The following is a 15,474-nucleotide window of genomic DNA, read 5'->3' as shown; positions in this document are numbered from 1 at the left end:
TCTGCAATGGAACGCAAACAGCTGACCCAGACTTGGCAATTGGCAAACAACATGGCCATTTCCATCTGGCTACAAGCTATGGATATATACTGTACTATACTGCTGAACATCGAGGATTGAAAACACCGGAATGCCGTCTCATACTGATACGTTTAGATCGGGTGACGATAAGCCTCGAGATTCCCCGACCAAAGCCCAGCCTGCAATATACGATAGCAATACTAATATAATAAGCTCCTGGCTAGTTTTCCACCCAGACAAAAGACAAACTGACTAACAGTACACCAATGACTAATATCCGGCAATGGCCCTGGTGGCTGACCAATGGGAGGAAAGGCGATGGTGCATTACTCCTAACCCTTTTACCCCAGGATTTCCCCACGTCATTCTGCCGAGAGGAAAGTCTCGCAAATAACCTGTCCCGGGCCCCCGCCTCCACATTGCCCGACGCGCGCATCTTCACTCACCCTCATCTCCAATATTCCCATACCCTCTTGGAAGCCCGCGCAGAGCCCCCCGTTGAGGTCTCTGCTCGCGTCGCCCGGTTCTACCATGAGCGAGCCGCAGAACGGCATTGACATACTTTGTGACGCTGCCGGCCCGGACCTCCTTCTGGGCACCTTCCTGCCTGCCTCCTCTCCGCAGGATGCACCACGGCCGCCGCCGCCCTCGTCGGGACGGGGATCCAAGCGTATCAAGATCGCCGACGACGCATCTCCTTCAGCCCCGGCGCACGTCTGCCACATCTGCAAGCGCGTCTACGAAAGGTTCCGAATGCCCCTTCTGTGTGATCCTACACTCGTGTCAAGTTCGCGACAAGCTGACTGTGCGCGCGTATCGTCAATCGCAGAGCTGACCACTTGACGAGACATCTCCGATCCCGTTAGTCCTGCCAATCCCACTCGTGTTCTCACGCGCTACATGACTATCGGTTCATCTAACCCCGTGCGCCAGATGAGAATGCCAGGCCGTATCAGTGCTCAAGATGTCCCAAGAGGTTTAACCGAGCGTATGTGTGCCCAGCTTCCAGTTGCCGTTTCCAGTTGCTGCGACACAAACAACCATGATGAGAGGACAGCAGAAGGGTTACTGATGAACCCTTTTGTCCTGACAGCGACCTCTTGACGCGGCACGAGACAACCCACGACCGTGATGACCAAGCACAGGGAAGGCCGGTGATACGAAGAAGTGACCGGGCGGCCGAGGCCTGTCTGAACTGCGCCGCAAGCAAGGCCAAATGCGACGACCAGAAACCGTGCGGCCGGTGTCGAAACAAGAACTTGTCTTGCCAGACGGCTATGAGGAAGACGTTGACCTACGGAACGCCAAGTGAAGGTGCGTGCATGATTTCGACCATTTGGAGAAGACCATAACAGATGGTCCTCGTGACATTACTACCCCTCTTTTATTCCACTGCCCTGAGGCATATGAAACAATAATTCCATCTTCTACCGACTTGTGCTAACAATGTAAAGGGACAGCCAGGGGAGATAGCTCAATTGCAGACAGCCCGGAGTCGGCCAACAACATGTCCCAAGCAGACCAAGAGCCTATTGAAACCAACAACAACGTGTCAATGCAGCAGTATATGGGGTCTTCCAGGTCAAATCTGCCGCCTCCAGTCCCATATGCGCAGATGGAAGATGCTCCAGCAGACACCATGCATGTTGGGACCACCGCATATCTCCAGCCTTACGACGATGCCACTGGCCACCATATCATGAATCCGGCGGCCGACGACATGTTCTTCTATAACCACACGCACAACAATTTCTTCCAAGACATGGACTTTACCTCGTGGGATCTAAACTTCGATAGTTACACAATACCACAAGTCGATATCCAAGGCCCAAGCCCCCAATCTTCCTCGGCCGCTTCGGCTTCGGTGGCTAGACACGTGCGGTTACCGAGGGATCCATCAAGAGGCCATGCTGCCTTCAAAAGATCTCCTTGGCTCTGGGAGCCCAAGTCGAGAGATAATGCTCTTCGGGAATCCGAGAGCATCCCGGTCAACGAAGAGAGTATTGCCGGGTCGCCAGCCTATGAAAAGTTATTGGCGTCAAGCTCTAAGCGCTTGAAGATGGTGCTTGCGGATAGAGATCGGCTCTTTGCTATTGTGCTGGCACAGCGTAAGGGTCCCTCTCAAAGACGCCCGTTCTCCCTCCTTCTTCCCGAGTGAGAAATGGATTTGCTAACCCAATGTGTGCCATGTAGACAAGAGCCCGGGAAAGGTCCCCTCATTCCCATCCCTCGACCTGCTCAATTATCTGCTTCAGACGCACTTTGTCCACGATGAGTATGAGACGGACAATTGGATCCACTCAGCCTCGTTGGACCCTTCGACAGCCATGCCCGAGTTATTGGCGATTCTGGTCGCCAGCGGAGCGGGCTTCATAGCCGAACCTTCGATATGGCAATTCGGACTTGCACTTCAGGAAGTTGTCCGGTCGTCCCTATCTGTACTCGTATGTTTTGACAGTAATTCCTCTCCTGGACATAATCTCACGTTGTTCACTAGTTCGAATCGCGAAACGCAAACACTCGGGACTTGCAATGCCTACAGGCATTCATGCAAATACTGGATATTGGTTTATGGAGTGGCTTCAAACGCAAGATGGAAATTGCTGAGAGCTTTGTCCAGCCTGTCATGACAGTTCGTAACTTTGATGATCCCCTCAAGACGTGATCTGGCCCTGCTTACTCTTTTACGTAGATGTTACGACGAGCTGGAGCCTTTTCCGCCCCTGCAGACACGCCTGCTCTGGTTCCAGCTCCATCAGACCCCCCCAGAGCTTCTCGAATCCAAGTGGCGCAACTTCATCAAAAGAGAATCTTATAAGAGGTGAGTCGTGCCCGCCCTAACTATTTTGCGTATGCAACAGTCATATTAACATTGTATTAGACTTGTTCTACACATGTACTGTCACGATGTCCAGGCATCGATTGCGTTGCAGAAGAACCCGTTAATGACGTACACGGAACTGCGTTTTAGCCTACCTGCATCTCGGGACCTGTGGAGAGCCACCAGTGCCGAGGCGTGGCGCGACATATACCTTCGCAAGAAGTACCTTGTTGCCGACACTGCCGTGCCTCGCGTTTCAGATATCATGAATTGCATGACGATCCTCGAGGAATTTGAAGACTTCATCGACGTAGAACTCTGTTACGTGGCTGTGCTCTATGGGTTCTGGGGCCAAATCGCCTCATACAGGGAGGCGGTTCGGTTCTACGGACACGGCACCGCCGCGGCGTCGCGGCTGAATCCGACGACGAGCTCGTCGCGAAATGCTACACACCATCTTTGGCTTAACTCGCAATACCATGAGCTCTACCGCGACATCAACGAGTTTTCCACTCTTGTCAGCAGCCTTCCCGCCACCGCCGCCGCCGCCAGCGCCAGCAGTAGCAGGAAGAGGAGAGCCGCCGACAGGGACCGGGAAACGGCCACGTACACGGCCACGCAGCTCTCCATCCTCGTGGAGCTCTTCATGATGATCCTGCACGTGCACCCGGACGACCTGCAGCGCTTCGCGGGCAAGTACGGCGAGGACGAGGCCCGCCACGCCGCCATGATCCTCGAAGACCCCTGGGCCGGCAGCCGCGACGCCCGCTACGCCGTCTGGCACGCGGGCCAGGTCTTCCGCCACGCCCGCGCCCTGCCGCCGGCCTCGCTGCGGGGGTTCCACGCCATCGCCGTCTACTTCGCCTCCTTGACCCTTTGGGTCTATGGTCTGCTGTCGTGCTCGTGCTCTACGCAAGGCCAACAGCAGCAGCAGCAAGACGGGGTGGCCAATGCTGCTCACGGGGCCGGGGCCGCGTCGACGGCGACGGCGGCGGCTATCATGCCACCCCCGCCACCCACGAGGTACGTCCTGTTGGATGGCGACGAGAGCCGCGAGACGCGCGCGTTTCTGCAGCTCGACAAGGGCGTACCGGGCCTGTCCACGGGCTTGGGCTTGAACTCGGCGGCCGATGGAGGAGCAGCGGTGGCGGCCGAGTCGCTGTCCAACCCGGGCATGGTGCTCGACATCGCGCGCAACGTGTTCCGCGAGAACTACCCCATGCGCTCGGAGCCCCTGCCGCCGCTGGTCGAGAGCCTGGGGAACCTGCTGCGCGATTTGGGGACGGGGCTCGCTGGACGGCCCTCGAGGGTCCCCAGCCGGGCCGTAAGTGAGACTCCATCTTGACGTTGGGTGGGAGAGCAGAGTAAGAGCAAAAGCGTTTTCATTCTATGGCTACAGGCTTTCTTCAGCACGGCTATATGCCCTTGTTTATTGTCTAGGCAGATGTAATAATGTGGATGGATATAGTGGGTTACACGGTCAGCGATATTTCCTCATAAGTTGAGCAGGGGCAGATAGGATGGTGAAAATCTAAGTGTGTTCCGATCCTCTTCGTGATGGTCCCGAAGTATTACCATGCCCCGACCTTTCTCGTTGTTATCCAGGCGGATAAGGTACATGCGGGCGTCCCTGGACTACCAGCTTGCCCGGTCTCACTCAGATATCGCTGGCTCAGTGTTTGAAGGATGCTTACTGGCAACCAGCCACTGACGTACTTTCCTGCTGCGAGCAGTTTGATAACCTCGATATCTCTACCAAACCGCGTTCTGGCAATCCGTCTAGGCCACGCAGAATGCTCGAGAAAGGGGGCGATTAATAGATACTCCATCCTGAGTGTCATTCAACGATCTCCATCGGGTGCACTGAGCTGTATGTACCTTGGTTATTGACCGCGGATGTTTCAGACCATGAGGTCAGCCAAACAAGGGCAGAAGGACAGAGTGTACGTCGAGCACATCACAAAAGGGTGACCTTTCTTTCTAGTGTGCATTCACATCCCCTCTTCTCCAGCGTTCGTCCATTGGAGGGATGGATATATGACCGGCTACAGGTACTGGTGACACCACATAAACAAGCCGGTTCGGCCTGCCCGTCCGTGGAGAGCATGTCATGTCGTCTTAGATGAGATTCGCTGTGCATGCGCGTAAGCATGCTGTAGAGGGAAAACCTGGGGTAACGTGGCCGGAGGTTGGTCCAGCGAAAGGCGTCGAGCCGATTTGTACTTTCAGTCTGCGAGCTTTATATCGACGACAAGGCTTGAAGGAACATGCTTGTTGCGAGCCGCATAGCTGATCCGGCCACTGCAGATTTTGGTTAGCCATATCTTCACGTCAAACCCACAGTTTCGGCGCGCGACATGCCTGACAAGGGTAAACTTCAAAGTTGCCATACGTGCTAACAATAAGACGTATCCTAACGAGAGGGCCCCCCACGCCCAGTAACTTGCTTCAAAATAGTAGTAGTAGATAATCAAGTGTACCATTGAGGCAAAATTGGCGAACGTTTGGATAACTCAGTCAAGCCCTCTTGCAGTCTACAAGAGAGTTCAAGGGTAATAATAGTTGTGACTGAACAGGTCTGCTGAACATTAGCCATGATAATGGCAGTAGATTGCCCTTGGCTGTTGCGATGCTCGCTTGGTAAGAACCCGCATCGATAGCAATCGTGGCACGACTTCGGAAGCAAACGGAAAAGCATCACGAAAACTCGAGTAGTGCACCGATAGACGGTCCAAGGTAGAGGGTTCCCTCATCACCGTTGTGGCCGGGCTGGTGTTCACCGCTCAAACGAGCGCATCTTGAGCCGTACGAGGGCTGGGAACCCCCAAGCGTCCCGAAGCGCGTGTTGCGCCTGTTTGTTAAGTTGCAGGTTATGTAGGTTCTGGGTCAGCCGTCGAGACAACCAAGACAGACTAGCAATCCGCATGGCTTTCCGTATTTCTGTTTTTTTCACTCGAAGCCGCATTTCAGATTTCGGTTCGGCTAATGGATGGGACATGCGTTGGCAGTGCCAGATGCTGTGGTACCCACGGATGGATGCCTGGGGGGTGTCGCCTGCCAGTCCGATTACATATTAGTAGATCTTCCACAAGATCTAACCGACATACAGCACGCCATGCGATCTCAGCGATCTCAGCCATGGATACTCCTGCAGAGCTGGCGGCATCTGCATCTGGATAAATTGCAGAACGCACGTGGGGTTTGCGGATTGGGTTGACCAGTTATGCAGGTTGTTGCCTGAGAGAAATGGAGATGGCGAATTGCTCGTGCGATGCGGGAAGTTCCCATATGCCATGTTGATCGAGAGGCGCGGCTGATGGGGAGACAAACAGGTCGTTCGGGTAATCCTACCCGGCCCGCCATACATATTGCCAGTCCTATTCGGGCTTTTCGCCGGCAAAGGATCATTGACAAACTCTCAAAGCTGTCAGCAGCAGGCTGAAACTGACAGTTGACAGGAAAGTCAACGTGTGTATGTCTCGTTGATATCAAAAGGCAAGAACCCCGAGGAGAGAGACATGGCATCGGAGACGAAGAGTGATTGGACGGTTCTTGTGCGATCGTAGATCACGACCGTTGACGTAGTTCAAAGCTAGAGCTTGGACCCTGGAATTTAGTCAGGTGCGTAGCATGCGAGTGGACTGCCGGAATCATTGGAAAATGTAACCCAGGTTTCTGTCCAGGTTACCTATCTTCTACCAGACCCGTGGGCGGTTTTGGTGATGCTATCAAAGTGAAAAAGTGAGGCGGTACCCACACTCCCACGGACACGCAGCTGATGACAGGAGATGACATGACTTTTTCTCGCTTCGAGCAGGCCCATACATGCATGCATACTTGCGAAGGGAGATCTCATTGTATTGCAACGGTGCCGGCATCGTCGAATCGAACACACAACACACAACACGGCCACACAGGCTACGGGCCACAATTACGTGCACTCGGATCCAAATGCAGTATGTCATGGACTTTTCTCAGGGTCCAAACCCAGTCGCTGCAGGTTCCTCGTAGCGCGTTCTTAAATCCCATGGGTCCCGCTTAGTGGGTGGGAAGGAGCGCAGGAGGCTGCTAGGGTGCTGCTAGGGCAGGAGCAGACGCCAGCACTCCTGGCCAGTAGGCAGTAAGTAGGCTCTCTTGGCGCCCTAGTGCGAGTGCGGTGGTGCGGTGTTGCCCCTACTAAACAAGCCAAGTCCGCACCCAACCAAGCCGATCGCCGTGATATTCTATCTCCTCGAGATCTCACTCTTTCCCAGACCATCATCCATTCCCGTGGCCCTGGGCACCGAAACGTTAATAAGCCCCTACCATGGCCTCCCACTCTGCTAGCAGAAACGTCCGCGGGCTTGCCCGTTTTGTGTGCCCGGATTCTGGATTTGGATAACTCGCCCCTGTCACCCGTCCTGACCTACCTCGACTACGTACATGCACGCTCAAGACTTATTCCTGGGCCCTTATCACCACCACTGATCGCTTCCCTGAATTTGTATGTGCGTCTAAAGTCTATTCTCCTGCCAGTCCAAATCCCCCCAGCGCGTCCATTACCCCTCGAAACATCATAGACTGTACCTCCGAGGCCATACCGTTACTCCATTATCTGGCCCCGTACGCTGCCTCCCACTCGCCTGCTTGCTTGCTTGCTCGCTCGGAACCCAAACCAGTTCAAGCAAGCCCGACTGTTTCTACTGCCTCTGTCTTCATCTTCACCCGCAGCAACTCCATATACCGGACAAGGCGGGCCACTTTGGCTTCACGTCTCCGCTCCTGGGCTTCTCCATTTGGATGAGGTTTTGCATATAGGACACCTGCACGACCTCACATTAGGCCTCGTTGACCCTGCTAGACGTTTCTCTTGGCCTCCGTCGAGTTACTGGAATTCCAAATATATTTACCCCTTTGACGTCATATAGACTGTTGGGAAGAGATGTCGGAAACCAACGTCCTTGTATACCTGATTCGCCGGGACCTGCGAGTCTCGGACAACCCTATACTGCACCACCTCGCCACGTCCGAGGACCACGGCTTCACACATATATGTTGCCCGTCTGTGTAGTGACACCAAACCAGTATGAGGTCTCCGGCTTCATTGACGACGGCAGTGCTTCTCCCTTTCCCGAAGCCAAAAGTGCGGTGGGAGGTTTCTGGAGATGCGGGCCACACAGGGCCAAGTTCGTCGCCGAATCAATCTGGGACTTGAAGACTTCGTATGAATCGCTAAATAGCGGTCTTGTCATCCGGGTTGGCCAGTTCAGCGAAACCTTGAAGAGCCTAGTCGAAGGCTTGAAGGCTGATGGATTCAAGGTCGGAGCAACGTGGATGACATCCCAAGAAGGATTCGAAGAGAAACAGGAGGAGCGTTCCATATCGAAATTGTGCGCGGGCGAGAATATCGATTTCAAATCCTGGGTGGACGAGAAGTACTTTGTCGATGAGTGAGTAGCCCTTTTATACCCCTTCCCCTTTCCACTAGCCCGTATGGACTGCGGGAAGACAGTGTGGCCGCTAACCATGCCGTAGTCGTGACCTGAAGTTCGAGAATGCGGGGGGATTTGCCGGACGTTTTCACCACGTATCGGAAGAGCATGGAGCCGCTTCGAGAAAGACCGAGACAGATAGTACCCAGGCCCCCCAAAGCTTCGCTTCCGGAATTGCCTCCCGCATCAGCTATTGCTTCCCAAGCGGCGCCGTTCAAAGTCCCAACCGACTTGGATGGATTTAGAGAGGCAATGCTGAAGAAAATCCGGGATTTCATACCATCTATCCCCCCGCACCCCGAGGACGCGGAGTCTGCCCATCCGTTCAATGGTGGGGAGACCAATGCTCTTGTTCGCCTTGATCAGATTGTCAAGAGTGGTGTTGTTCTCGGCTACAAAGCTAACCGCAATGGTCTCGTCGGAACCGAGTTCAGTACTAAACTTTCAGCGTGGCTAGCATTAGGTTGTATAACTGGGAGACAAGTCCATTGGAAAATGGTCGACTATGAAGATGGCAAGGACGAGACCTTTGCCGATGCCGAGGGATACGGGCAAGGAGAAAATGAAGGGTCGAAAGGCGTTCGGTTCGAGTTGCTGTGGCGGGACTATATGCGGCTTTGCCACAAAAAGTTCGGGACGAAACTCTTTCATCGATCAGGTTTCCGCGATGACCACAGCCATAAGTGGAAATCCCCGAAGAAGCCAGCGGATAGCCAAGAGGAATCGGAGACGGAAACGGCTGAAGATGTTGATCGCATTCTCCAGCGTATCTGGAACGGAACCACTGGAATGGGCCTGATCGACGCTACTCAACGTGAGTTGTTGCACACCGGATACACATCCAACCGAGCCCGCCAGAATACCGCTAGCTTCCTCGCGAAACACCTCAACATCGACTGGCGCTATGGTGCTGAGTGGTATGAGATGCTGCTCGTCGACTATGACGTCTCCTCCAATTGGGCGAACTGGCAATATGTGTCCGGGGTGGGGAACGACCCGAGAGGCGAGGCCCGAATCTTCAATCCCGTTAAGCAAGCCTTCGACTACGACAAGGAAGGCTCGTATGTCCGGCGCTGGGTCCCTGAAGTGCGCGCGCTGGAGAAACTCGAAAACGTGTTTCAATGCTGCACGACGCCCAAAGAGGACTGGGACCGCTTCAACCTGACTGGCCTGGTCATGGCCGAAGATCCCATCAAGCGTATTGATTTCACCGTGGACGGCAAACCCAATAAGCATGTGAAGCGGCCCTTCGACCGGCGCCGTAAGGATGGTCGCATCCGTAGTGCCACCAATACCCAGAGCGTAACCGAACGACAACCTCTTGCCGAGGGGACTGATAACGTGGCAAGTGTGCCCAACGGCCACGGCAATTATGGCGGCCAGTACGGTCCACAACAGAGGCAATTCCCGCAATTTGATCCTCCCCGTAGTCCGAGAGGCGGAGGGGGGTATCGAGGCGGTAGAGGAGGTGGTGGACCTGGCAGCGCCAGCCGCGGAAGAGGGGGAGGAGGCTATAACGGCCCTCCTAACAGGGGATTTCCCAGAGGAGGTGGGGGGTTTCGGGGGAATGGTCGCGGGGGGGGCAATTCTACCCTAACCCGTACACTCACTACGGGCCGCCTCCAATCCACGGCCAGGGTAGGCCGATGCCATGGAATGGAGCGCCAGGCCCGGTATAGAATGCCGCAGGTGTTGCCTTCTACCCCATTTCGGTATCACCACCGTCCTTTGGTCATCAAACAACCCATCCGCTATCATTTGTTCACCACCTTCCTGCGGAAATGACCTTTTGTCATCCGTATCAGGCTTACTCCCCTATGATGAATTATGATCAATGAGAAAACAAACCAATCAAATGCAAATTCGCTGGCCGGCGTTTCGTAGCGTTAGGGGACGAAGGGGTTGACATTGGCATGATAGTGTGGTGGTTGAAGACACCAACGTCTTGTCAATGTCCCAGGGGTCTTCAGAGAAGAGAAAACGCAAAGATTTGTGTTTAAAAAGCATGTCATATAGGTATGCCCTGATGCTGCTTGGTGTGTGGAGTTTTGAGGTCGAATGATTTGGTCTACTGCAAATAACGAAATAACAAGGTTCAAGTTTCATCTCTGTGTTTCTATTGATTTGTGCTTCTACACAGCGAGGCTTGGTAGCAGCTTAGAGTAACAAGATGCGGTTTCCATCCGATTTCTAAAGTACAAGCCCTGGTAATTACTGCTTTGCAGAAGATTACTGATCTCTACCCTCGACGGCTGCCTGCCTGCCTGCTTGCTTAACTACCTGCGACCACCATCTCAAGCCAGCTCACTATGAGTTACCACTTTCCTCGTAAAAGAATGTGCATGTCATGCATAATAACCTTGATGGCGGTCTTTGGTCAATTGGTGTGGGATTCGTATCATGCCGCCCGCTTACCACCGCGTATCTAGAGGGGCCAGATTAACCCCCTTGGGCACAACAAACAAGGCGCGAGCCTCGACACAGACCCTTCCATCCTCGGCCTCGACGTGACCCTGAACCCAAAGCTTGCGGTCGCTCTTGCGCTTGCCGTCCTTGTCCAGGCCCCCTCCCCCTCCTCCGCGACGGGCCGCGTCCGCACCGTGTAGAAGGCGTTGGTCACGGTGGGCTTCTTGTAGTTGAGCTCGAGGCGGGCTGTGACGCCGGTGCGCGACGGGAAGCGCAGGATGGCGCAGCGGCCCAGCGTCTCGTCCAGCACCGTCGCGAGGGCGCCGCCGTGCACCACGCCCGGCCAGCCGCTCGTGCCGCCGCCGAAGTAGACGACGTTGACCAGCTCGCCCGTCGCCGGATTCCAGAAGACGCGCTGGTACGCCAAGGCTTTGGAGCCCGACAGAGCCCCCGCCGTGACGCTGCCCCTGCGCTTCTCCTCGCTGTTGGTGCGGTCCTCGTACGCGTGCCACGACTGCCACGCCGGGTCCGCCGACAGCTCCCGCACTATGGGGAGTTTTGCTGCCCGCTCGTGGATCCCCGCCATGACGTACCGGTCCTCCGGCGTGCCGGGCGCCGGCAGCGGTGGCGGCGAAATGGACAGCCGGAATAGCGAGCCGACGGTCGCGCCGAAGCAGGCGAAAACGACGGCGTAGATGAGGCCGCGACGGCGGCGGCGAGGTGCGGGGGGTTGCTGTTGTTGCTGTGCTTCTTCTTGTTGCTGTATTGGCTCTTCGACTGCTGGTATCTTGGGGCCCTCAGCGGCGACTGCTATCGGGCTTGGTTTGTTGGGCTCACTGTTCCGGACCTCGAAGCGGGCGGGCGTGGTCGCGAAGGAACGCTGCTGCCATTGTGGCGATGACAACGTCGGCCTCGGCTGCGATTGCTGCTGCTGCTGGGCGCAATAGCCGATGTAGCGTGCGGCTATTGTCGCATTTCGACTCGAGAGCGAGTGCGAGGGGGCGAGGGCCCGGAGGAGGCGTAGGTTCGTCGGATGTCGAGGTCGTATCATGGCTACAGGTGTCTGGGGCGCATCACCCAAACAAAACTTCGCGATGATGCTACTCTGGGAGTGACATTGGTGGTAGTGGGGGGTGTCTCGGGCGCATCCCGCCGGGTAGCATAGCGCACTAAGGCCGCTATCTGATAGGCAGGAAACCCGCTAACAAACCGGCAAGGTTAATAACTCCGAGTCCGCTTGACAGGATGCAATTCAGGTCACTCGAAGTGCTTGCTACCAGCTTTTTCTGATAACCATCATGAATCACCAGCTTCAATTTTCAAGGCAAACGATTGGCTCAATCCTTCCAGTTTCAAGCTCCAATTAGATCCAAGGTACACTTGATTGGACAATAGATCTTGCACTTGCCGTTGTACATTGCTATACAGTGAGTGCATGGTACTGGTTGATGTCTTACCTACCTACATGATCGCATTTGCAAACTCCCATCCAGCTTCCAATTCTTCGAGCGCTAGAGAATGGGCTAAGATCAAGTCCGGTCTTTCGGGAATCCTAAGAAGTGAAACTAAAGCGAGAGAAAAGGGTTGGTCGCGGCTACCCATCGCCTACAAGCTGACTATCAGATGTCTATGACCTCATTATTATGACTGCCCAGGAGGGTCGCATGCATGTAAGTGAGGATAATCGTGGTCCGCCCACTTCGACTATTGCATAACAGCCAATACACCCTCCCGACAATATGGAGGGATGCTTGCCTTCTATGCAAGGTGAGGAGGCATGTTCTGTTGATTACCACCCTCTCGACCAGGGACAGCGGTAATTGCTTGGAATCTATCACGCTTGCCATTTCTCGGCCCCGAAAGGACAATATTTGTTTGCGCCAGTCCGTCACCTGTTCTTTCTGGAGATATCACCTACCTCCTGGTATCTTCACGAACCGAAGCCTGACCCGGCCAGTAGCCACACACACTCGAGTCTAACTTTGGCTGCCACTACTCCGTTGGCACGTTAGCATCACACACCACACCTCGAAGCCCGTCGTTCCTGGCTACGGATCCCAGTGGATAAAAGAAACTTGCGGCTATATCGAGAAATCTTTGGTGGCCGCTGACCCCCGGTCGCTGAAGACTCCTTGCTTATTCATTTTGCTCCCATACCACCGCGCTTTATAAGGTTATACGTGCGCAACTTTGAAGGTCTTTGCTTGGTCCTGCACCTACTGCCGTACCCGTCTCTCACGCCAGATTTGGGTCAAAGTTGCCCGCCAGTGATCTATTAGGCCTGGTATTTACTAAGTACCCAGAAAGAGGCGGCTCTCCAACATGGCGTACGACTATGCACTTGTGTAGGTTGTTGTGCCCTCCATCCCGCAGCCGTGCTTCATTCCTTGTGCGTCTTAATTAACCGTTTCCTGTAGGCATCTCAAGTACACTATCCCACTGGCCGCAATACTCACTCTGATCCAAAAGCCTCTGCTTACCAGATTGGACTTGTACAAAACATTGGCACTCATTGTCGTCGCTTTCACGGCAACGTTGCCATGGGATTCCTACCTCATCCGCCATGGAGTATGGACATATCCTCCTGACGCCATCATTGGCCCAAGACTCTTCGGCGTGCCGGCCGAGGAGCTGTTCTTCTTCGTGATCCAAACTTACATCACGTCCATGGTTTACATACTGTTGAACAAGCCTATACTGCATTCGCAATATCTGACCAACAAGCACGATTCGTCACCGACGGCGCGAGCCGTACGGACTCTGGGCCAGATCTTCTTAGGTGCCTCCATTGCGATAGGGGTGTATCTGGTCGCGAAAGGAGGCGAAGGGACGTATCTGGGACTAATTTTAGCTTGGGCGTGCCCATTCGCTCTTCTCACGTGGACCTTCTCTGGGTTGTTCATCGCCCGGCTTCCTATCGTCTGCATCACGGCCCCTATTTTCATCCCTACGCTCTATCTCTGGGTTGTAGACGAACTGGCTCTGGGCCGGGGGACCTGGTCGATTGAGTCGGGCACGAAGCTCAATCTACGTCTGTTTGGTAGCCTTGAGATTGAGGAGGCTGTTTTCTTCCTCGCCACAAACGCCTTGATCGTATTTGGCCTGGTCGCCTTTGACCGCGGGATGGCCGTGATCAACACATTTCCGGGGCTTTTCCCGGATGCACCCGGGACGCCTCCACCTGCTTTACTCCTGAAGGGCATTCTCACCCGCCCTGAGCAGTACGATCTGCAGCGTGTCCATGGTATCCGAGAAGCTGTTGCCACATTGAAGCGCAAGAGTCGAAGCTTCTATCTGGCCAGTGCCGTTTTCCCTGGCCGACTGCGCATCGATCTGATTTTATTGTTAGTATCCACTGCGGTATATCCAACCCTCCCCAGCTAACACTCCACTAGGTATTCGTTCTGTCGCGTGGCCGACGACCTAGTTGATGACTCGCCTACCAGGGCAGAGGCACTCGGATGGATTAACAAAATGACAGGCTACCTTGACCTGGTCTATTCGTCGAAGCAGACTGTCTCACCTTCGGATCCGAAAGTGCAGGAGTATATCCGTAGCAATTTTCCAAAGCCGACTCGGTCTGCTTTTGAGTTGCTCCCGACAAAACTGATGCCTAGCCAGCCGTTTTACGAGCTGTTGGACGGTTTCAAGATGGATCTTGTCTTCAACCAGAATAAGGAGAGCGGCCCCCATATGCCGGCTGACTACCCTATCAAAGACGAGGCGGACCTGGAATTATACGCCCACCGGGTTGCAAGCACAGTCGGCGAACTCTGCCTGTGGCTCGCATTTCATCACAACGAAACCAAGCTTTCCAAAGATAAGGAAGCGATTCTTGCCCTTGCTGCTAGAACCATGGGCCATGCGCTGCAATATGTCAACATCGCAAGAGATATTGCCGTAGACGCCGACATGGACCGGGTCTATCTCCCCACCACGTGGTTAAAAGAGGAGGGCGTGACACCGCGCGACATTATCAAGGCGCCGAGACAAGCGATTGTTGAGACGCTACGTGAAAGGTTACTTCAACTCGCGTTTAAGGAATATTCGAGATCCCGATCTAATATGGAAATGTTGCCTGCCGATGTGCGCGGGCCGCTCATTGTTGCAGTGGAAAGCTACATGGAGATTGGTCGAGTTTTACGGGAAAAAGAAGGGCGCATGGTCACCCAAGGATCCCAAGAGGGCCACTGTACCGCGTTCAAGGAGGATAATGGTAGCTTGGAAGGTGCTTGCCTCTCAATAGTTGTGCGCTTTTGATGACAAGATACCCCCATTTTCTACTTGTACATCAGTACCTAGGGTGTTTTGGAGTTCTGGCTGAACCCCCGCCCCTATTGCTTAGACATCTTATAGACTACCTAAAATAGCAACTCGCTTATAATGATATTCACATGCGCAAAACAACATGCGCAAGGGTGTTTAGCGATGGCGGAAATATCAGGAAACTGCCGGCACACTGATCTTGATTTCACAAAGCTCAGACAGAACGGCAATTAAGAACCAAAGATGACCTCGAGCTTGTCGATGTAAATGTACGGACGAAGGTTACGTGGTCTAAGTTTTACTTGATTTTTCGGCGTTGGTTCCGTACTGGACAAATGAATATATGCGGGCAGGGATAGGCTGGTCGCATTTCTGCGCGCGGGCAGCTGGGGTTTAATTTCCACTCGGATCTTGGCTGGGAATGATGATTCATGAAGGAAAATATACGACATTATCCTACCACTGACAGTCGGTCTTCGGGCATTCTAA

At 54.2% G+C, this 15,474-nt stretch overlaps 4 protein-coding genes across 4 annotated transcripts; 3 read left to right on the top strand and 1 right to left on the bottom strand.

The window, feature by feature from the left end:
- Positions 1–552: 552 nt before the first annotated feature.
- On the top strand, positions 553–4,187 carry PG998_010783 (uncharacterized protein; the record flags this gene model as incomplete). Its single annotated transcript, XM_066877599.1, has 7 exons — positions 553–785; positions 1,115–1,335; positions 1,476–2,129; positions 2,215–2,465; positions 2,519–2,653; positions 2,772–2,842; positions 2,903–4,187. The coding sequence occupies 7 exons, from the start codon at positions 553–555 to the stop codon at positions 4,185–4,187; spliced, it is 2,850 nt and encodes a 949-aa protein (XP_066726653.1).
- Positions 4,188–7,753: 3,566 nt separating this feature from the next.
- PG998_010782 (putative cryptochrome DASH) lies at positions 7,754–9,861 on the top strand (the record flags this gene model as incomplete). The annotated part of the gene is made up of 2 exons (XM_066877598.1): positions 7,754–8,271; positions 8,463–9,861. Coding segments are annotated over 2 exons (1,917 nt in total), but the record flags the coding sequence as incomplete, so codon positions are not given.
- An 863-nt stretch (positions 9,862–10,724) lies between these two features.
- PG998_010781 (uncharacterized protein) lies at positions 10,725–11,770 on the bottom strand (the record flags this gene model as incomplete). Its single annotated transcript, XM_066877597.1, has 2 exons — positions 10,725–10,865; positions 10,913–11,770. The coding sequence occupies 2 exons, from the start codon at positions 11,768–11,770 to the stop codon at positions 10,725–10,727; spliced, it is 999 nt and encodes a 332-aa protein (XP_066726651.1).
- Positions 11,771–13,041: 1,271 nt separating this feature from the next.
- PG998_010780 (uncharacterized protein) lies at positions 13,042–14,979 on the top strand (the record flags this gene model as incomplete). Its single annotated transcript, XM_066877596.1, has 3 exons — positions 13,042–13,064; positions 13,137–14,063; positions 14,115–14,979. 3 exons carry the CDS (start codon positions 13,042–13,044, stop codon positions 14,977–14,979), a joined length of 1,815 nt encoding a protein of 604 aa, XP_066726650.1.
- Between the last annotated feature and the right edge of the window lie 495 nt (positions 14,980–15,474).

Source organism: Apiospora kogelbergensis (genome assembly GCF_038363985.1).
Source record: "Apiospora kogelbergensis strain CBS 113332 chromosome Unknown utg000007l_segment0_segment0, whole genome shotgun sequence".
NCBI lineage: Eukaryota > Fungi > Ascomycota > Sordariomycetes > Amphisphaeriales > Apiosporaceae > Apiospora > Apiospora kogelbergensis.
The sequence above is the reverse complement of the archived record's forward strand: the minus strand, read 5'-3'. Positions and strand labels throughout refer to the sequence as shown.